Source organism: Sceloporus undulatus, chromosome 4 (genome assembly GCF_019175285.1).
Source record: "Sceloporus undulatus isolate JIND9_A2432 ecotype Alabama chromosome 4, SceUnd_v1.1, whole genome shotgun sequence".
In the NCBI taxonomy this organism is placed as follows: domain Eukaryota; kingdom Metazoa; phylum Chordata; class Lepidosauria; order Squamata; family Phrynosomatidae; genus Sceloporus; species Sceloporus undulatus.
The window spans coordinates 43515291-43538058 of NC_056525.1; the positions used below are offsets into that span (position 1 = coordinate 43515291).

Sequence of the window (22768 nt, forward strand, 5' to 3'; positions counted from 1 at the left end):
TGTGGTTTATATGCCTTAGGCCAATTTCAAGATGCCATTTTCTTAATGTTCTGATATGATGATACATTACTATCCCTCTACAGTAGAGCACTGTGAGATCAAACTAGAATATATGATGTATTTGTAAGAAATATATGACAGTCTTGGCAAAGAAGTCTGAGGGTTGTCATAAAAATCTAGGAAATAGTATAAACATATATTTGTTTAAAATTTCATTGACAAGAGGATATTGCTACTCTTTGGAATTTCAGTAGAAGTACTAATGTAGAACTAATATTATAGAGCTGTGAATGGACTGCAGGGAATAGAATGTATTAAACAAAGCCACCAAGAAGGTAACTGCAGTAAGTGTGCTAATTAATGGTCTAGATAAAAATGGATCTGTTGAAATCAGAGATGTGCATAGACTTTACACTTTAGATAGCACTCTGAGCTATAGATGATTCTCAGATTATAGATTTCCCTTAGAAGCACAGTAATAATACCCGTCATTAATTGGTCTTTTTAGAGCAAGATGCTCTTAACTTGACTAAGTCTGAGCATATGTAATATTCAGCCTATTAGTTTTTTAAAAAATTATTGAGCATAAACATACATGTCAGAAAATGATAATTTCACAGCAAAGGTGAGCTATTTACTAAAGTCGTGAAATGTGTGTGTATATTTTGCCAGTAGTAAAATGTATGTAATACAATTGACAGAAAGATGTGTTGCTTCAGGTTTACATTTCTAACGTTTAGATGCATTGTTTGTATGAACAAATAATGTATGTTTTTCCTGTGCAGGATTTTTTGGGCAAATCTGATCCATTTTTGGAGTTTTACAAGCAGAGTGATAGTGGAAAATGGCAGCTTGTCTACCGATCAGAGGTAGGTTTTCATCAGCCTTTGGACATTAAAAGGTGTTATATCATGCTGAGGAGTTATATGTTTTATGTAACTTGAGTAGTGTTCTGGAGAACCATTGTCCTAAAATACTCATGGAAAAATATGATAGCAGCAGAAAAGTCCTGTGCAGCATTTTGTGAAGAAGAGAATGGAACATTGTGCTTTCAGCAATATACTTTACTTATACTGGTTCAAAAGACAGCAGCTAGACTGATTCTGGGTAGATGCAGGAGTGATGACATTACACCAACTTTAAAATCACTCCACTGGCTGCCAGTTCATTTCTGGGCAATATACAAAGTGTTGGTTTTTACCTTTAAGGCCTTATCCTGGTTACCTACAGGATCGACTTTTCCTGTATAATCCTGTACACTCAGTTCCTCTGGGAAACGTTTGCTGTAACCAGTCAAGACTTGACTGGCAATGGTTTCCCAGCGGATCTTTTCATCTGCTGCCTCTAGACTGTGGAATGACCTGCTGGAAGAAATGTGACAGCTGAAAATGCTGACGACATTTAAAACAACATTAAAGATGCATCTCTTCTGACAGGCCTACTCAGTCAATTTGAAAACATGACTTTTTAATTTGTATATTTTAAAGAATGTACTCATACGAGTGTACTTTAATGGTTTCTTAAAGGTTGGTTTTATGTGTTTTTATTTTGTTTTGTTTTTTAACATACTGTACTACCTGGGGGAGAGGCAGGAAGAAATTATTATTATTATTATTATTATTATTATTATTATTGTCATTGTCATTGTCATTGTCTTTTTTATTTTTTTATTTTTTTATTTTTTTTGGTAGGTGATTAAAAACAATTTAAATCCTTGCTGGAAAAAGTTCAGTGTTCCTCTGCAAACTTTCTGTGGTGGTGATTTCAACAAACCAATAAAGGTGACAAGAGTTATTCTTTTTCTCAGTGTTTCAAAGAAGTGAAAGATAACTAATTTGATTAAATAAAATTTCTTGCAGCATGAATTCTGGTTTTAAAGTAAGATCACAAGTAAAACTAAGCCATGTGAACATGTATAAGCATAGTCAATTTGTCATTGTATTTGGTGTGCTTCTTCCCTCCCCACCCCTCCTGCTTCCTAATTTCTCTGATGTGTACTGATGGTGCTGGTATGAAGTATTCCGTGTCTGATGTGAGTTAACTCCTCATATTGTCCATGATAGATAAATACCATATGGGCTGCATCCGCACTGCAGAAATAATCCTGTTTCATACCACTTTAACTGCCATGGCTCAATTCTATGGAATTCTAGGAATTATAGTTTTGTGAAACATTTAGCCTTTTCTGCCAGAGCGCTCTAGGGCCACAACAAACTACAGGGAAGAAGCACACCAAATAGAGTATGGATAAGTGTGCCCACTGCCAGAACCTTACCAGGCAGGTTAAGCAGAAGAATTAAAAAGCCTTTGCTATGGAGGACATTCTCAATACCTTAGTCCTCACTGAAACAGTTGGGGCACCAACAGTTGGGCTTATATTAGCAATAAGTCAGCCTCCCATTAGGAAGCAGGAGGGGGGGGGGATGGAAGATGTCTTGATGACCAATATGGCAGCCACCTGGGACCAACTGAACTGATTCTTCTCTAGGCTTCATTGTCTCAGATCAATTGCTGGCAGCCACTCCATGATACCAAGGTTTTCAGCCAAAGCTGGTTGATGTCAACAGCATTGATTACTTTTGTCCTGGTTACTTTGGGTATGTCAGTCCCTTCTACATCCCATTGCAAACCGCCATACCTTGATAACAATAGGAACAAAAAGAACTGAAGGGAAAATACAGGTGGAAGCTGGGCTTGAGCTTATTTATTCTTCCTTGGACCAAACACAAATATCAGCAAGCAGAAGACCTTGCTACAATCTAGGCTATGGTTCTGGTGATATCAGCTAAGAAACTGATCTGTGCAACACTCTTCTCCTGTTGCCTCCTCACATTTTGTCCTCAACCTAGTTATATTCCAGTCACTTCTCATACCCTGTTGATATGAGGAGTAGAGTTATGTTTGACTTCCTCCTGCTTCAGTAGTCTGACTTTAGTCTTATAATGTTAGGAACTGGGAGATAGACCCAAAGGGTCTTAGTAAACAGGAAAGGGAGAACTCCACTGTGATACCTTCCTATCCTGGCAGTACGAGGAATTAGCCCATTTATGAATTTCTCCCAAATACCAGGCCAGTAGGTTTCCATCATTCCATTCTCTGTCTTCATTTAAACAAGCAGCTATTTCCTTTCGCCTCCTATTCTTTGCTTTCAGAATAGATTGTGTTTCATAGTACATCCACTGTGGACAGCAACAGAATTTTATTAACTGTTTTTTAAAAAAAATAATTTTTTTTAAATAATCTGACACGCTTAAGAAATGTTTTTTTCTTGAAGAGCAAGATTGTGAAGACCTAAATATCAGCTTACATTTTCCAAAGTAAGTCTGAAGTATGGTTGGTTCTGGGGAAAACTTGTAAATATGATCTGAATGTACCGGAAATGCCGTTTTGAGGAGCTTCACTTCAAGCTGTGTTTTCCCCCCCCTGATGTATCTAATTAAACACTGTCTTTATACCAAAGCGTTTCAGAGCTTTGCAAAGTCTTTGTAATCTCACTGTACCTCAAGTGAGCAGATATATAATTACTTGGCTGATACTCACAAGTGAATCCATCTAATGGGCTATCCACTCTTTGGCAAAACTGATAGGTCAGACTGTTAGGTTCCCTGTAACATAGGATTTTGTGTACAAACCTGCCAGCTATCATATACTGTTGTTGTTGTTTTTTCTTTGTTAAGAAGGCATATGGTAGAAATGCAATCTTTAGTTAAATCAAAGATGCTGATAGTAGTAGTAGGTGCACAGATATACCACTGTGAATTAATGGAGTAATGATAGCTTTTAAGTACCAGATGTAATGCAGTAGCTAAAATAGAATGATGCTTTCTGATGTAAAGTATTGGAGTAAAATACAGTGGTACCTCGGGTTACGAAATTAATTCGTTCCGCGGCTAATTTCGTAACCCGAAAAACCTTCGTAAGCCGAATTGCCATAGGCGCTAATGGAAAAAATAGCTCTCTGCTGCCCTCCGGTGGCGGCCTTTCCATTTAAAACAGCGCCGGGGTTTTTTCGTAACCCGAAAAAACCTTCGTAAGCCGAAACAATAAATCCCTATGGGATTTTTTCGTATCCCGAAAAATTCGTAAGCTGGGTAATTCGTATCCCGGGGTACCACTGTACACAGGAAAATACTCAGGAGAGGCTGTAGAAAATTCAGGACAAAGTGCATGCCTAATAAGATGCAATAAACGAATTAGAAAGCTTCATTTAATTTTTTGTTTTGTACAGGTCAACATGCAAAATTGTACCACCTACCCCAACTTATAGTCAACAGTCCTTCATCCTCCAAAGGCTTCCTTTTGTTATTCACTTATAATAAAACAGCAGAGTGCTCTTCTTTAGGGCACTTGGAGAAGTGCTGGTTCTCCTTGTTAAATAAAACTACATGGCAGAAGCAGAGTCATACTTTTGAAGGGGAATTTTATACCTACAACAAGAAAATGAGTATGGCCTGTTACAGACTGCCCAAATAAAGCTGCTTCTGGTCTCTTTGGAGGTATGCTGTTTAAATGATGCGTGGGTCCTACTAGTCTGGAGGTCGCGCCAAAGCCTCACTCCATTCCTAGGCACTGGAGTGCAGCTTTGGTGCAGCTTCCGGATTCTTAGGATGCATGCATCATTTAAACAGCATACCTCCAAAGAGACCCGAAGCAGCTTTATTTGGGCAGTCTGTAACAGGCCTATGTCAGACATCCTTAGTGAAAAAGCAAAGGACGGGATTATCGAGGATCCTCTCAGGATTGTCATTTTAAACCTTCCTTATTTGTGGTTTTTGGCAAATTAACCTACATCTTACTTCCACTGTTGAACTGAGAGTGAATAATGAGGAACAATGGATTGTCCCTATTAAGCTGTTAACAGAGGAAATTTGTCTCTCTGAAGGCTGTAAGATCATAACAGTGAATTTTGAGCTATTGAGCATAGTTCTGGGACCTGAAATGAGTAAATAAGACATCTGTAAAATGAGTTTGTTCTTACTGGTCTGACCATTCCCAGAGGATTGACAGAGGATGAGATGAATAGCCATTTTGTATCCAAGAACTCTCCATTGGGTCTTTCAAGGGTACTTTCACTCTTCCTCTTTATTTAAAATTAACTAGAGAAGTGATGAGGAAGCCATGGCTATGCTTGATAGAGTGCATCTTCTCCCTGTGTGTCAGAGTAGCAGCTTTAAGAGTTCTCTTGCATTTGGTTTTTTTTTTTTTTTTGCCTTGTTTTTTCAAATAGTAGTCAGGAGCACCCATCAGCCTCTTGCATCTAAGGAGAAAACTAGATTTCCCTCTCTCTGCCATTGTGCTGAAATACAGGTATATTGCTTTTTAGTAGTAATTCATGGCCTAGATTACCGTACTACTCGCTTATAGCATTGCTATTTCACTTTAACTGTTCTGGCTGACTCCTGATGCATTCATTTGCAGATTATGGAGGGGCATTTAGAATTCTTAACCAGAGAGCTCTTAGGTCTCACTGAACAACACACTGAATACATCTAGAACGAATTACTTTGTTTTCTGCATCTTGCAAGTAAGCAAGTACAGTGGAAAGGTGTGAAGCACCTTCCTTAATATACAGCATCACTCTAATTTCTCATCAGCCACAAATACGTAGCTGTGTTCTATTCCTTATGTTGCAGACTAATTAAGTGACTTGGCATGGACATTCAGGTCATATTTGATTTGATTTTTGAGTATGAGCTTGCAGGTTTTTGCATGACTGGATATTATAGAAAAAAGTACTCATGCAAAGTTCTAACAAATAAGTGAGAACTTTGGATAAGACAGCTAGGTCCTGATACAATTTGCGGTTGGGTGACTTTTCTCCCCTGTACAATAGTTCCTATTCCTTATTCTGTGCATACAGAAATTTCAATTCTGCTTGATTTTTTCAATTTCTTGCATGCTTCTGTAACTGGATTTTTGCCTAATCTTTTAGCCTTGGAGCAATCAATCTGTTTTATTTTTATTTACTTTGAGTTGCCTTTCTGTTGCATACTAAACAGGTGAGTAGGTGTGCTCCTCCTCAAAGACTCAATTTGGGGTGTCTCTCTTACTATTAGGTTTCAGTTAGTGATATGGATGACAGCACCAGTTCAGATTTGATAGGGGAGTTCACATGCATCACTGCAAAGCTGTTGGAAGCAAGAGATCAAGTGGTGAGCAGCAGCATTTCTTCATTATAAAGTCCCCCTTGTCCATTGGCTATTGTTTCTTTCCTTTCAGGTCCACTGTTATGATTATGATAGTGATGGGTCACATGATTTGATAGGCTCTTTTGAAACTAACCTGTCCCAGCTACAGAATGCAGCTGGCAGCTCTCCGGTGAGCTTTTATTTTTACACTCTTTGAATAATTAAATGAACTGATTGCAAAGAAAAGTAATAGAAATAAGAGATTTATTCTAGCTTCCCTCTAAAATAACTTGTGGTTTTGCTTATTGAGACTTGAATGACGTGAAGAAACAGATTTACACTCAAACTCCTTGAATAATTAAGTTAGAACTGCTTCTTCTAATGAGATTAAGAGCTGTCCTAATTCCTCATATGTACTAGGATATACTTTCTGTTCTATTCTGTTTTCTACTATGATTATGATATCCTGATTCCTAACTTGTAATACATAACTTCAGTCAGGTATGCCTTAGCAAACCTCAGTTAGGTATGCCTTAGCAAACAGAACAAAAGCTATATCTGGCTGGGTTTTCCCTAACTCTCATAGTATCAAATGCATCTGAGGAAGTAGACTGAAATCTGTGAAAGCTCATGCTACCAAATTCTTTCTTTCAGTTAGTCTGAAAAGTGCTAGAAAATCTCTCCACATTCTCATAGTCCCAAATTATCCATGGCTGATATAATTGTTCTGCTCAGTAATGGCCAAAATTTTGAGGAGTAGCAAGATAACAATAGTTACCAGGTAATTTTAAGGCAGATCTATTCTCCAAAGATCAGTGTTGTGCCTCTTTATCCATCTATCAGAAGATATTCTAGGCCGAGAGATTATAATTTTCTCTTGAGATTTGATTAAATGTCATGCTGTTGAAACAGTGTTCAGAAAGATAAAGAGTACATTTTGGAACAATACACATGGATGAGCTTGTTATTTTAAGGTACTGGAAATTCAATGAATCTCTACAAATTACTTATCCTATACCAAGGAGCACCATAAATCCATATTACAATCCTCATGTGATTTTGGAAATTTGAAAACCAGAGTTCCATTCAGTTTCTGCAAGTCACCAGAACAGCAACACTTAATGCCATTTTACAACCAAGTCAGTATGTTTGCAGTTCCTGCCCTTGCTTTCCCTGCAATCTAAAACATTTATCCAGTCTAAAATGTCTGGCTTCTCTGTGGAGATGTCTTCATTAGTGTCTTCATTAAAGTCAACCATGTATTTCAGCTGTCCCAGCCAGATATCCTGGAACACAAACATTAAATATTTCTAGCCATTTTAAAGTGGGCTATCAAAGTCTTTGCAGTATTTTCCTCCATGCAATAGCCTAGCACCTGTTAAAACTTACTTTGTGACTGATTGCATGGGCATATTTGTTTTTTATTGCCCATTATAATGTTTTAGCATGTATAGTATACAGATGGCAAAAATATAGTCGTTCCTAATACTCATTTCAGAACTCACTTTTTAAATGTATTACAGGTTAACCAGAAACATAGGTCCAAAAAACACTGCAGATATCATCCAGTTTGAGACCACATTAACTGTCCTGACTCCATGCTAAGGAATTCTGGGAACTGTAGGTTTGTGAGACATTTAGCCCTTCGGTGTCAGAGTTCTGGTGCCACAATAAACTACAATTCCCTGGATTCTCTAGCACTGAGCCAGGGCAGTTAAAGCAGTCTCAAACTGGATTATTTTTGCATTATGTTTTGGACCTACAGTAATTGAAACTAGTAATTGTGCAGTATTTTTAAGCTTAAACCCTGACCCATGTAACCTTTGTGCTGTGGCTTGCTTTCCCCTAGGAGGAATTTGAGTGTATTCACCCCGAAAAGAAGAAAAAGAAGAAGAGTTATAGAAACTCTGGCATTGTTAGAGTAAAATCCTGCAAGGTAGGAAGTGTTTTGTGCAGGGAGAATGGCCTTTTTTGGCATTTTGCATTGTAGAAGTTGTAATGATTTTTGCCTTTTTTCCCAGATTGAAACAGAATATTCTTTCCTGGATTATATCATGGGAGGCTGCCAAATTAATTTCACCGTGAGTTGTCATCTATTTACATAAGTTTATTTCTAACTTAACATATAGCCTTATGAGTTTATATAGCTCTGCAGCAACAACAAAAAAAGACATATAAAGTGAAGAAAAGCTTGCTTGCTTTCAGTGGCAGTGGCTATATAATAATAATAATAATAATAATAATGATAATAATAATAATAGGTTTTATTTATATACCGCCCAATCACTGGGAATCTGAGCGGTTTACAATAGAGGGGATAACAGACAGTTCCCTGCCCACAGGCTTACAATCTAAAAGACATGACACAAAAGGAGAAGGGAATGGTGGGGGGGGGGAGGGAATCAGGTCCAGCATTCTTCTCTCCCTCTGAGGCCTGGACCAAGGCAGATGGACCGGAGGGAGGGCTCTTCTTCTTCAGGCTAGCCCCTGATGGAACTGGGCCAGCCTACTCTCTCCCTCAGAGGCCGAAAGATGACAGTTAGGGAGGGAGGAGCCTCCTTCTTCAGGCTAGCCCCTGATGGTACTGGGCCAGCCTTCTCTCTCCCTCAGAGGCCGAAAGATGACAGAACTTGGATACATTTAATCAACTGAACCGTCTGTCATGGGAGAAACTAATGTGTTTCAGTGCTCACCTTGATCAACTTTTGGGCTTTTTGAGTGATTGTTTTAGCAACTTTTTGTACTACTGCTCTCTGCTTGAAGCCATCTTGCATGAGTGTAGGATCCTTTCATCCACTCTTTTTACTTATTTTTGTGTTCTTTATTTTTTTGGCAGGTGGGCATAGATTTCACAGGCTCCAATGGAGATCCAAAGTCACCAGATTCTCTTCACTATATAAGCCCAAATGGGATAAATGAGTATCTCACTGCCATCTGGACTGTGGGGAATGTGGTCCAGGATTATGACACGTATGCCAAACCAATTTTAACTAATCCAGCTACAAGCTTTATAACGATGTGAAGTTTTATCCTGATGTTCTGTGCTAAGTAATGTCAATATTGTCAGACGTAAGTGATTATACATCTCATACCTGAATACAGTGGTGCCTCGGGTTACGAAAATAATTCGTTCCGCGGCCCCTTTCGTAACCCGAAAAGCCTTCGTAAGCCGAATTGCCATAGGCGCTAATGGGGAAAAGCCGCGATTCCGTGCGAAAAAGCCGAAAAAAGCACCAAAAGTTTTTTCGTAACCCGAAACAATGATTCCCTATGGGATTTTTTCGTATCCCGAAAATTTCGTAACCTGGGTATTTCGTAACCCGAGGTACCACTGTATATTGTTGCCGAGGATGGTAGTTCACTGGCATAGCTAATACTTTGCTCTCTGTGTTTTTGTAGTTTTTATTCATTCTTCGTGTGCATCAGAACCTACATTTCTTGTTTTAATTTCTGCAGCACCCCTGTATATTTAAAACAAAAGATACAGGTTTTTTTTCTGTCAGATGACAGTGAATATCAGCAATGCAATTTCTCTCTGATATTTGAAGGAGGAGTCACCTGTACCATAGTACAGTTTCTAGCACTCTGTCTCCCCAAAATTTGGGGGGGGGGGAGGTTTCCACTTCAGAGAAAAAGTTCCTGTGGCAGCATACAGCTTCTTCAGCATGCAGCAGATTCATTTTGTTTAGCCTGCAGGAAAAACAACATGAAAATAATGTATCAATTTTTGCTTTTACTTTCTCTTTCAGTGATAAACTATTCCCAGCCTTTGGATTTGGAGCTCAGGTTCCTCCAGACTGGCAGGTAGGTTTCTTAATTCAGGTATTCTTATGAACATTTGGCTGTCTTTGACTATGTGACATAATTTCTTTATTTTCTGAAAGAGGAAGGAAGATTGGAGCTAGAGATAGACAGAATGTTCAGGATTAATTCAATTGTGGCCAAAGAAAGGAAAGTCCCGAGAGATATTGTAGTATACTTTTTGAGGACAAAGATAAAGGACTTAATAATTCAAAAAAGTTACACTAAGAAATTAGTAATGGGAGAAGAAGAAGTAAGAGTGCTTAAAGACATCCCAAGCCAAATCTTAAAGAGAAGGCAAGAATATAAATTCTTAAGGTTGCTATTAAAAGCGGAAGTAGAATTTAGGTGGGACAGAGTAGAGGGAATTTCTTTTAACTATAAACAAAAACGTTATAGGGTAGACACAATTGAAAAGGCCAAAGAGGTGTATGAAAAAATTAAACAAGAGATTGAAGAAGGAACAAGGAAATAAAGTAGGTATTGAGGAGATAGTAGAAAAGAGGAAGAAATTGAATAGAGAGTTTAAGAAATACAGAAGAGCTAAGAAGTAAAGTATATATTAAAAGAAAGGAATCAGTTGGTTTTGGGGTTTTTTGTTTGTTTGTTGTTGCTGTTGTTCGCTTTTCAAAATCTAACAAGAAGGCAAAAGCTGAGAGATAACGATGGCGTTCAAGTGTTTAACATGGAACGTTAAAGGTCTAAACTCTGGGGCAAAGAGAGCCCATGTGTTTCATTATATAGAAAAACAGAAAGTTAATATCGCTTGCCTACAAGAGACACATATAAATAAAAGAGATATAAAATACCTGAAGAGACCAAAGCTTGGTACTGTATATTCTTCATCAAATAATAAAAGGAAGAAAGGGGTAGCATTATACGTGGATAAGAACATTGTAAGTAAAGAAATTGCTACAGATCAAAAAGGACACTATGTGGTGGTAGAAATAAAAATAGAAGGAGACAATGTGTTAGTGATAGGGATTTATGCACCCTTTAAAGAAAAAGAGATATTCTTCCGGAAATTGCAGGATATTATTCTAGACCAAAAAAAGGAGAAAGTTATAGTGATGGGAGACTGGAATGGGGTATTTGACCCTAAAGAGGACAGAACGAGACAAGGTGGTAGAGAAGGAAAAATAAATAAGGGAGAACATGGGAAACTGCTGAAAATAGTGTTTGAGCTGTTAGATAATTGTGTACTACAGGAAGCGTGGCAATATAAATATGGGAAGGAAAAGAGTTATACATTCTATTCAGATAGACACAAGTCCATGTCTAGAATAGATATGTTTATTATGTCCAAAATACTGTTAACAGATATAAAGAAAATAGAAGTGTTACCGAAAATAGTGTCGGATCATAATCCGGTAGTATTACAACTAAACCGGAAAAAAAAAGAGTGGGCATGGAGGTTGAATGAATCCCTGGTGGAAGACAAAGAAAACGTGATTTATATAAAAAAGGAACTAAAGTGGTTCTTTAAGGAAAATGATAAGGAGGGGATTAAGTTAAATACATTATGGGACACTTGCAAAGCAGTGGTTAGGGGTTTATTTTTGAAATTAGGAACTAAGAAGAAAAGGGTGAAAGAAAAGAAAATGCAGGATTTGATGCAAAGGTGTCAGGAGAAAGAAATCGAGTTAAGAAAGAATCCTAAGAGTAAGATCCGAGATGAAGTAAACTCTTTGCAGAGACAAATTAAGGAGGAATTAGGCAAAGAAATGGAATGGCAATTAAAAAGATGTAAACAAAACTTCTTTGAGGAAGCAAACATGCCAGGAAAATGGCTTGCACAAAGGTTAAGAAAAATGAAAGAAAGAAAGATGATTGTTGAATTAAGAAGTGAAGGGAATACATATAAAGAACAAGCGGATTTGAAAAGAGTATTTAAAGACTTCTATGAGGTATTATATAAAGAAAGTAAGACAGAGAGTGAACAATGGGAAAATTTGAGGAAGAGTTAACACCATGTTTACTGGAAGTACAGTGGTACCTCGGGTTACGAAATTAATTCGTTCCGCCGCCGTTTTCGTAACCCGAAAAGCCTTCGCAAGCCGAAAACCCATAGGCGCTAATGGGGAAAAGCCGCGATTTCGTGTGAAATAGCGCCGAAAAGCACCAAAATTTTCTTCGTAACCCGAAATAACCTTCGTAACCCGGAACAGTTATTTCCTATGGGATTTTTTCGTATCCCGGAAATTTCGTAACGTGGGTATTTCGTATCCCGGGGTACCACTGTAGTTAATAATATTGGAAAGGAGGGACAACCGGAATCGTGGAGAGGAGCGAATATTGCTGTGTTACTGAAAGAAGGCAAGGAGGATTTTGATCCAAAGAACTATAGACCAATCTCTCTGATAAACAATGACTATAAGCTGTTAACATCTATTTTAGCTAAGAGACTGACGGAAATATTGAAGAACAGGATTCATATGGACCAGAGTGGGTTTCTGCCGGAGAGACAAATAAGAGAGAACCTCAGAACTGTTATTGATGTAATAGAGTATTATAATGTTCATATAGAAAAGAAGGTGGTACTTGTGTTCATAGATGCCGAGAAGGCATATGACAATGTAAACTGGCAATTCATGTATGAACAGTTGAAAAAAATCGAAGTGGGAGAAACCTTTTTGAGTTGGATAATAGAGCTATATAAAGATCAAAGAGCACGTGTAATAGTAAATGGGGAAAAATCACAAGAATTTGAGGTTCAGAAAGGGACAAGACAGGGGTGTCCAATGTCGTCACTGTTGTTTATTTTTATTATTGATGTTTTGCTGCAGAATATAAGACAAAATGAAAAGATAAGAGGTGTCAAAGTGAAAGACCAAATTTATAAGGTCAAAGCGTATGCAGATGACGTGGTGGTTTTTATGGAAGACCCTGTAAATAGTATTGTTGAGCTGAAAAAAGTGCTACAAGAATTTGGAGTAGCAGCAGGCCTTAAGATCAATGTGAACAAGACAGCCATGATTACGAAAAATCTGACAAAAGAAGAAGAAGAAAAATTGGAAGAGTTATCTGGATTTAAAGTTCAAAACAAAGTAAATTACTTGGGAATTTGTATAACAAAGAGTAGGGAATTTGTTTGCCGATAATTATAAGAAAAAGTGGAAGGAAATTAAGGAAGATCTGAGCAGATGGTCTAAATTACACTTGTCACTTTTTGGTAGAATAGCCGCCATAAAAGCAAACGTACTTCCCAAATTTTTGTTTATGTTCCAGAATTTGCCTATTATTGACAATGATAAATGTTTTCGAGAATGGAAAAAGGAACTGGCAAAATTTATTTGGGCTGGCAGGAAAGCATGAATAAAATGGAATAATGTGATAGATGTAAAAAATAGAGGAGGCTTGGGTGCACCAGATTTACAAAAATATTATTATGCTTGTGGAATGTTGTGGCTGGAAGACTGGATTAACCTAAGGAATGAAAGGGCGCTAAGATTAGAGGGTCATAACAATAAAACAGGATGGCATGGATATTTAGTGTATAAAAAATGGAAAGAAAATAAGGAATTTAAAAATCATGTGATTAGAAAAGGACTATTAAAAATTTGGGAATATTATAGTAAAAGATTTTACAATAAGATTCCACGGTGGACATCACCACAAGAAGCTCATTTTGGAAAATTTAGAAAAGTACAAGAGAAATGGATAACATATGAGCATATTGTGGAAGAAGGGGAAAAAGCGGTATTAAAACTTAAATCTAGAGAAAAATTAGAACAAGAGAATATAGAAATAGAATGGTTTGCATATAAACAATTAGAAGAAAGATTTAAGAAAGACATGAAGCAAGAAGGAATAGAGAAAAAAACAATGAATTGGACATAATAATATTAGAAAAACAGAAAAAGAAAAAGATAACAAAATATTATAGGGAACTACTAACAAGAGATTTGGAACAGGAAGTGATTGAAGAAAACATGACAAAGTGGAGTCAAATAATACAACAAAATATATTCTTAGAAAACTAGGAATTGTCATGGAGGAAAACCTGTAAGTTCACCATGGCACAGAACCTGAAAGAAAATTTCTTTAAAATGTTTTATTTTTGGTATATGACACCGGTTAATTTGTCCAAAATGTACAAAAAGGTAAACAAAATGTGTTGGAAGTGTGGGAAAACAGAAGGAACGTTTTACCACATGTGGTGGGTCTGTAACAAAGCAAAGCAGTTTTGGGGGGAAATATATGAAGCAATGAAAGAAATGTTGGAAAGGAATTTCCCGAAAAACCCGGAGTTATTTTTGTTAAATATGACAGGCGTGATAGGAAGAGAGACTGAAAGAACATATTGGAAAATTGTGTTATACATGGTGACAGCAGCAAGGTTGTTATACGCCCAAAAATGGAGATCTACACAGACCCCTACATTAAAAGAATGGACTAATAAATTGTTAGATATGAGAGATTCAGACAGATTGTCTAAAAGGTTAAAAGGAGAGAAAGAGGAAGAGGATAAGGATAAAAATGAATGGAACATAGTAATACGTTATGTGGAAAGAAGAAAAGAAAACTAGTAAAAGGAAAATAAAGGAGAGAAAAAGAAAAGAAAAGGAAGATTAGGAAGTAAAGAGGTAAAGAGCGAAAGAAATGACTTGTATATAGATATATGTAAAGGAAGGATGATGATTGTAAAGGAAAATCGAAAGAGTAATATGTAATCTATAAAGGACTATATAGGTTGGAAGTACTAGGATGTGTACAGGGGGAAGGGGAGGGGAAGGAGGGGAAGGGTAAGAGGGTGGGGGGGTTTAAGGGGGGAAAGGGAGGGAAGGGAATGGGATAAGGGAAGGCATAGACGATATGTATGATCTTTTATTGATGATTACTGAAAATAAGGATGTAAAGAAAAGAAAAACCAAATTAAAAATAATAATAAAAAAAATAATTTATTTTCTTAGGTGTCACATGAGTTTGCATTGAACTTTAACCCTACCAATCCGTATTGCCAAGGTAAGCATTTATTTCTCTTGTGATCTAATAATAAAATAATAGAAAGAGAATGGAGCAGAAGATCTTCTTTCATAATCAGAACAGGAGCCAAAGTGCTTTCTAGTGGTTCTTCCTGGACAAAGTGTTTGGGTGTCCCTCTATTCTTATATTGATATAGTTCCTCTTGACAGTAAATTGGGAATCTCTGTAGCATTGGAGTAATATAACAGTGGTTGCAAGAATGTGGATAGAGAATCAGAGATGAACAGCTGTAAATTGGGGATTCCTATAGCATTGGAATCATGCAATTGGATGCAAGAATATGGGTAGAGAAACAAAGATGAACAGCTGTGTAACAAGGCCAGAATTTGTGCTACTTGGCAAGGTAGATTTACGCACTACACTGTTACAGTACTACTATTCCTCTTTGATTGCTCTGGCTGCCTCCTTTTGCATTCTGGGATTTTCAGTTTAAGGAGGGGCATTTAGAATTGTCAGCCAGAAAGCTTTTAGGCCTACTAAACTACATAAACCAGAATGCAACAGGAGGCAGCCAGAGCAGTAAAATAGTGATACAGCAGCACTATAAGAGTGTAGTGTGGTAATGTACATGGAAATCACAATTGAACACATCTGATAGGGGTCAAGAAACATGGTGCTAGGTGCACTGAATTGACCTTACAGTCTTTGCATCCGTTTATGGCTGCCCCAATTGGTTTTCTTTAACCATGAATCTTCCGTAAAATTCTGTGCCATGCCACAGCTCTATGGATCATTTTAGATGCATATGAACCAACCACCTCATTGCATATAATCCTTCCTGTAGACTGAGGTCATTATTAGAGGCCTGATCTGTACCCATAGGTATCAGAGGTGTGGCCAGTGGATGCCATGTACAGGATTTCTTTTGTAATGATCTAAGGTTATAGAATTCTCTCTGAAAGCCAGAATGACATAACTCCATCACTGTTCATGTTTCAACACTCTGAGAGGCCATTTTAAATGAGCACTGGCTCTTCCAAGTAGTGGAAATATGTTGGGAGTGAGTGATACTTGTTGCTGTATGTTCTATTTTTCTTAAATGATCTGGGTGAGTCCTAGATTGTTTGCAATAGTGCTGTCATTAGATGACACTGTAATGTAGTATTACACTGACCTTGCATTTTAAAAGTATTAATACTTTAAGAATCAAGGACAGGAGGGTTAATATAATTACTACTTGATTTCCAGAATTTCTTAAGTGTGTATGTGTTTTGTAATGAGTACATGGCATTGACCTTGGGATATGTTTTTTTAAAAAACTACAAAAAAATAAATAAATCCTTGGACAAGAACTACTACTGCTAGTAAATATTTAGTTAGATTCAACTAAACAAAATGTTTTTGTCAACTTAAACTGTGCAAGAGTTTCACACTACATCTTTTTAATCAAAATAGGTTGGACTTAGAGCAGTGTTGTTGTTAGAGTAGCATGTTTTCTGAAGAAGCATTGTTGATACCATTTGTGAGTGGCAGCTTTCAAGGTGTGAGTTCCTGAATATTGCCTTTTCACTCCCTTTCACTGGTTACCTTTTTTCAATGACAAGCCATTGCTTTTCCCTTGGAAGTCCCTAGAACTATATTGTATTTCAGGAGGAATTGTGGTAAGAGGAAGGGAGAGTGAAAATCACAAAAATAGACCATTCCATTTCCCCCATCCTGCAAATTTGATATTGAAAGCCAGAGATTTTCAGGTACACAGAACGAGATTGCCATGTCTGTATCTTGATGGACATGTTTTTTTAATAACTTCCTATAGTGATACAACTGATAAGTGGTCTGTATATAAACTGGTATCTAAGCTTTCATAATCACTATTGTTGTTTTGTGCTTCAGGAATTCAAGGAGTTGTGGATGCCTATCGCCAAGCATTGCCTCAGATTCGTCTGTATGGTCCAACGAATTTCTCCCCAATTATAAATCATGTTGCTAGATTTGCTGCTCACTCAGCACAACAAGGGACTGCTTCAGTGAGTCTACTTGATTTAATCTTAATTTTTTAAAAAAATTTCTAAAGAAGGGAATTTAAATATATTTAATAACTATCATTTACTTTGTATTTAAAGTTATATTAGTATTCATTATTTTGACTGTGTTGAGTCATCAAATGCTAACTGAATTTGAGAACAGGTTTCATCTGTTCATAGAATTCATTTAATTCATTTAATTCTATGTTCTTACTTCCTTGTTGAAAATACATTTCATCTGAAATAAATTCAACAAAGCTAACAGGAAACTATTGTCTTGAAAACTAAGCTGTGTTTTTCCTCATAATTTTCCTGTTCTCGGCAGTTCTAATAATATTTTTATTGCATCACTGAGAATACACATCAAACTTTAACTTCAAACCCATCATGAATTAAATAGAAAAATAAAAGCAGGATTTACACTGTATTATCTCTCAGTCCTCTTCTCAGCTATTCATCCCTGGAGGTTTGGTACTGTTATCTTTAAGATTTGCCACTAAACCCCTAATGTTTGCTCTAATTTCTTGCAGCAATACTTTGTCTTGCTGATAATCACAGACGGAGAGATCACTGACTTGGACCAAACCAGGCAAGCCATTGTCAATGCCTCCAAGTTGCCCATGTCTGTTATTATTATTGGAGTTGGCAGTGCTGAGTTCAAAGCCATGGAATTCTTGGATGGGGATGATGGTGTCCTAAAGTCCTTGACAGGAGAGCCGGCTGCACGGGATATTGTCCAGTTTGTGCCTTTCAGGAAGTTCCAAAATGTAAGTTAAAGAATATGTGTCTGTTTCCAGAAAGCTTTAAGTTTGGCAGCAGACAAAAAACATGTTCCTTGAAGATCTGAAAAATAAAAATAGCTACTTTAGGGGATCAAGAGAACATGGAAGCACAATGCAAGTCTTCTTTGGGGGTAGGCTCTGCCTAGAAGAAATTGATTGTTGATTGCATTTTTAGAAAATGGGGTGATATCTGTGAGTACAGAAGTTTGGAAAACTACAAATCAGAAGCCCTGAGTTGGCAGTAGCCTCAAAACTGCTTTAACACCTCAGAAAGAGAGAGCCAGCTAGAGCTTTTCTTTTTTCTTTCCTGTTTCTGCCATTGTCACACCTTCTCCTGTTGATCACTGGGCAGTGAATCCTATCCTTCCCATGGCTCCACATATTTCTCCTAACCTGATCCCTATTCGGCCTCTTCCTGTCTCCCTGCTTCCATTCCTCTGTTCACTCTGGAACTGTCGCTCTGCTGCCCCTAAAGCAGCAGCAATTCATGACCTTTTTCTCTCCAAATCTTTTAATCTCCTCGCTCTCACCGAAACCTGGCCCCCAGCCCATGATACTGCAACCCCTGCTGCCCTTTCTTTTGGTGGTCTCTCCTTCACCCACACAAGCCGCCCTGAAGGTCGAGGAGGAGGGTTTGGTATCTTGCTATCTAACTCCTGCCAGTTTCAAGTTTTATCTTCCCCCCCCAGCTACCATTTCTCTTCTTTTGAGTTTCATCCTATTAGACTCTTTTCTTCTACAGCTCCAGGTTGCAGTTATCTATCGCCCTCCTGGTTCTGCTACCCAGTTCCTCTCAGACTTTGAATCATGGCTGACATTATTTCTTTCAGATTCAGTCCCCACTTTGATCTTAGGTGACTTTAATATCCACGTTGATGATTCCAATAACCCTACAACATCTCGCTTTAACTCTCTCTTAGCTTCTTTTGGCCTCCAACCACATTCTCTCAGTCACTGTCTTGACCTAGTTTTTGCTGCAAACTGCGTCATTTCTGACTATCTGGCACTTGACTTTCCACTATCTGATCATCATTTAATCTCCTTTGCTCTTACGTATACTCCACCTCCTCGTCACACTATTTTCGTGATCTTCAATCTATTAACTCTAACCATCTTGGTCAGACCCTGGATTCATCTCTCTCTTCCCTAAATCTTGGGGATTCTGCTGATTCAGCAATGTCTTTATTTAACTCCACTCTTTCCTCGACTCTTGACCGCTTTGCCCCTGTGTCTGTATGCACTTCTTCCTCTATGACTAGGCCTCAGTCTAATACAAACCCCTTTCAATTCTTCATGGTCCTCCCATTATTATAGTGTTTGTTCTATCAGTAGCTAGAAATTTTAGACAGTACAATGCAATGAAGAAAAATACTTTTAAAAATATAGTATTATGCTCCCTTGGGATCCTCTGGAGTTTGGTTCTGGGACCCCCTATTGATACCAAAATTCTTGGATGCTGAAGCCCCATTATATACAATGGCGTAGTAAAATGGTGTCCCTTATATAAAACAACAAAATCAAGGATTTCTTTGGGGGAATGTGGGGGGATTGTGAATATGTTTGAACCATGGTTGGTTGACTCCATGGATATGGAGAGCTGACTGTATATATCTAATCACTATTTCTGAAGGGGTTATTTGCTCTTAATTCCTCTTTGCACCACAGAGCAGGAAATGCAGGTCTGTTTGAGTATGTTCTGCAACATTTATTTCTCTATATGTGCTCTTTCCTTGTTTTAGGCTCCTCGCGAGGCACTTTCCCAGACGGTATTAGCTGAAGTTCCTAAGCAACTGGTGAACTACTTCAAGCAGGTTGGCCTGGTTCCGGTAAAACTGCCTTCTGAAAAGCAACCATAAGACAGATGATAACTGGTGAAGAAAGGAAGATTACTGCATATAGCGTTTTCTAGTAAATAAGGTTTTCCCACCCATTTTGGTATTATTGTATATTCCAAATAAGGTTTCTACATATATTGGGTAGACAATATATATTGGGTAGAGAATATATTTGCAAACAATATATAAGGATATTAGTGCTCTTATTACTCCTTTCTAGGAAACTACTACACATCTCAAATAATTAATCATGTAATGTAGCATCTAGTGAGGAGTTTTGAATTTCATTTTTTAAACAAGATTCTACCCTGTATGGTCAATTTACTGCTCATGGTACAATTCCGAATGAGCCTTTAATTGAGGCCTCCAGAAGGTGGTGGGACTTCACTATATTTGTTATATCAATTTTAATAGATGCTGCAACAGTCCTTGCCTTTTACTAGTTCATGAAGCCTTCTCTTCATAGCATTATACATTAATTCAGTCCTTCATTGCATTTTTAAAAGAAATGATAATCATATAGACCTATTTCTCCAGATTTTTGTATGACAGCATTGATACTGCATTATTCTTAGCACACAGTTATTTTTGTGCAAAATACTATCAGAGCTGATCATGGCTTTCTAAATTACAAAAATATCTGAAATGAAAACTGCATTGTTGTAAGACAGAGCAGTGACCATATATTCCTTCAGTTCACTAAAATGAATTGTTCTATGTGTGATTTCTTTCCCCAGTTTGGAATGTATTGGAAACATAGGTGCTATACACTTTTTATTATATACTTCTATAAGATATTCATAGTATATCATTTATGATTTATTGCTGAAAAGTGTCCTCTAGTGTCTGACTAGAAAAAAAAAACCTCCTTGCATTCATGATTGCACTAAATACTGCTGTTGCCTTAAATTCTGCCTTGCCTCTATGGAAGGCCATGGGTTTTTAAATATGTACTTTATGAAGAAACCTTAATCTTCATTTTGCCAAGTTGAATACAAATCAATTGTTTTTTGGTTTTTAATTTTTTTCAGTAATCAGAATGTTCACAATCAGGTTTTTTTTTTCCTCAAGGGAATTTTGGTCAGTATGTTTCAAGCTTTAAGTGATGCACTGATACAGAAAAGAAATCAAGTGAGTTCATTATGTGATTTCCCTGATTTAGCACTTGGGTGTAATAAGGAGCAGGGGAATTAATGGTCTTTTAAACAAATATTGCACCACCTTTCCTTATTCCTGATGTCCATTATATGTTTACACTTACAGCAAAACATTGAATGCCTGCTTTAGACTATATCAATCTGGTTGTATTTTTTTTTAATTCATCCCATGCTTCCTGCAATTTTTTGTATTCAAAAGCACTTTAAAATGTAGTGTAAAATCTTTATTAGATTTGAAGAATGTAATATATGAAAAACTTTAAAGATTAGCACTGTACCAAAATGTAAGAAAATTCCATAGTGTTAAATCAACTGCATAATATCTAAAGCCAAAGATTTCCTTTTGAAACTAGAGTTTTAACCACAGGGAGCTATCTTTTTTCTTTCTGCAACTGAATGTATCATGTTTTGTATGTCAAATTATAAGGCGTTTATCATTTCACATTTTAACTAGACCAGTATCAGAATGCATAGTGAGTTTGTAAAGCTTCAATTTTTCTCAGTTTTTTGAAATACTGGAAATCATACTCTTCATGATTGCAACCATTCAGAGTTTTTTCTGAGCAATAGTAATACTTCTGAAATATCTGTTGTGCAGATTATGTTCACTTGCAGCATTCTAGTATTGACAGTAAAGTGTGGCTGTCCCTGATTCATGCTAATGTAGGCAACATGACTAACTCCATACATTGTGCCATTAGACTTAGGGGTGGAACAGGCTGCCCAAAAAGGGAGGATGGGGGCTGCTCCAGGCCTGGTTGCTCTGGAGTTGCAGTGACCACACACCATGGCCCCAACCTGCCCTGGAGCCAGCCCAAACAGGAGTAGAAAAAATCTATTCCTATTTTGGGTGGGAAAGGGCTGCCTTTTCTGGCCCAGCCGCATCCCCAGGACAGCTTCAAGATGTAATGCTGCACTGTCAGAACATCTTGAAAATCAAGTCTGGGCAGCCAGCCAGCTTCCAGGAGGCTTCGAAGTATGCGGCGTGTAAACACCGCACCTCCAAGACACCCGTAAGCTGGCTTTAATGGGCTGTCTTTTTTGGCCCTTACTTCATTTTGCCTTTTTAAGGCCTGCTTCACATCCTTCATTGTAAACTAGTTTTTGAAAATTAAGGGAGTTTCAAAGTAATTTTATTATATGACATATTGTAGGCTGGTAAATGAAAAGCCATCCTGAACACACACACAAGGCCTTTCATGTGCACATAGAAAACTACCAGTGTAATCGAGCTACTTCTTCATCTGCCACTGGATTATTTAGTTTGCCTTGTCCTGGCTGTCTTGACAGCTACTTGCTACTTGATTCTTATTTAAATGATGCAACCAATTGAATCTGGCAAGAATTTTATCATGAAGAGGACTTGCCAGTCTTGGTTCCTTCCACATTTGTTACAAGCCATGGACTCATGCAGGCGACCTTGTTTGTAACAATAAGAAATTATTATTTCAATACATCATGATTTTCTCTTGTTTCTTCTGATGAACTTGCCAGTCTGATTTAGTTAACAGTACTGGTAGTGTCTTCAGCTACTACACAAATCCACTGTGGGGGGGGAGCTTGGACTAGTTGAAATGAACTTTGATTCTTTGAGGTGTAAGGGATATTGGTAAGAAAGTTTACTGTGTAAGCTCATTTAGAAATTGCTACATGCTTTGGAAAATGTTAAATTACTCTACTGCACACCTTGATTTGTTTAATACAAATGCTGTTTTTCATTTAAGAATATTTCTCTTTTGTATTGCGCATTCCATTAAATTTCTTTATTAAACTTCAGCTATCTTAAGGCTCTTTTTTCTCTCTTAATGAAAGTAATTCTTTGTTGTATATATGAAAACAGTTCCATTACAAAGGCAAATTAAAAGCGCTATAAATAATATGGGGATTTTTGTAAAACATTCGTGTAGAAAGAATATAGCGAGAACTACTTTTTCCCAGACCATAAATGTTAACACTGTAAATTTCAAGTTTGGAATCTACATTTTCCACACAATTGAAAATGATCTAGAGGAGCAATGCATGTTAATTGCTAGGCTTTTATTTATAGCATTTATCCAGAATAAAGTGCTACAAGAGTTTATATATACTAAACATATGTTGCTATTCGTGATTAGT

The 22768-nt window shown here is 37.3% G+C and overlaps 1 protein-coding gene across 6 annotated transcripts in view; it reads left to right on the forward strand.

Annotated features, from left to right (window-relative positions):
- The window catches only part of LOC121929598 (copine-1-like), a 68704-nt gene extending 46275 nt beyond the window's left edge, over nucleotides 1–22429 (forward strand). For all 6 annotated transcript variants that reach the window (XM_042465326.1, XM_042465327.1, XM_042465322.1 and 3 more), the window contains 11 exons: nucleotides 786–869; nucleotides 1692–1781; nucleotides 6220–6318; nucleotides 7978–8064; nucleotides 8150–8209; nucleotides 8965–9098; nucleotides 9878–9932; nucleotides 14843–14894; nucleotides 16749–16882; nucleotides 17410–17646; nucleotides 19401–22429. In XM_042465326.1, coding sequence (XP_042321260.1) covers nucleotides 786–869; nucleotides 1692–1781; nucleotides 6220–6318; nucleotides 7978–8064; nucleotides 8150–8209; nucleotides 8965–9098; nucleotides 9878–9932; nucleotides 14843–14894; nucleotides 16749–16882; nucleotides 17410–17646; nucleotides 19401–19517 — 1149 coding nt within the window. In that variant the 3' untranslated portion in view covers nucleotides 19518–22429. The remainder of the gene's footprint in view (nucleotides 1–785; nucleotides 870–1691; nucleotides 1782–6219; nucleotides 6319–7977; nucleotides 8065–8149; nucleotides 8210–8964; nucleotides 9099–9877; nucleotides 9933–14842; nucleotides 14895–16748; nucleotides 16883–17409; nucleotides 17647–19400) is intronic.
- Nucleotides 22430–22768: the final 339 nt, after the last annotated feature.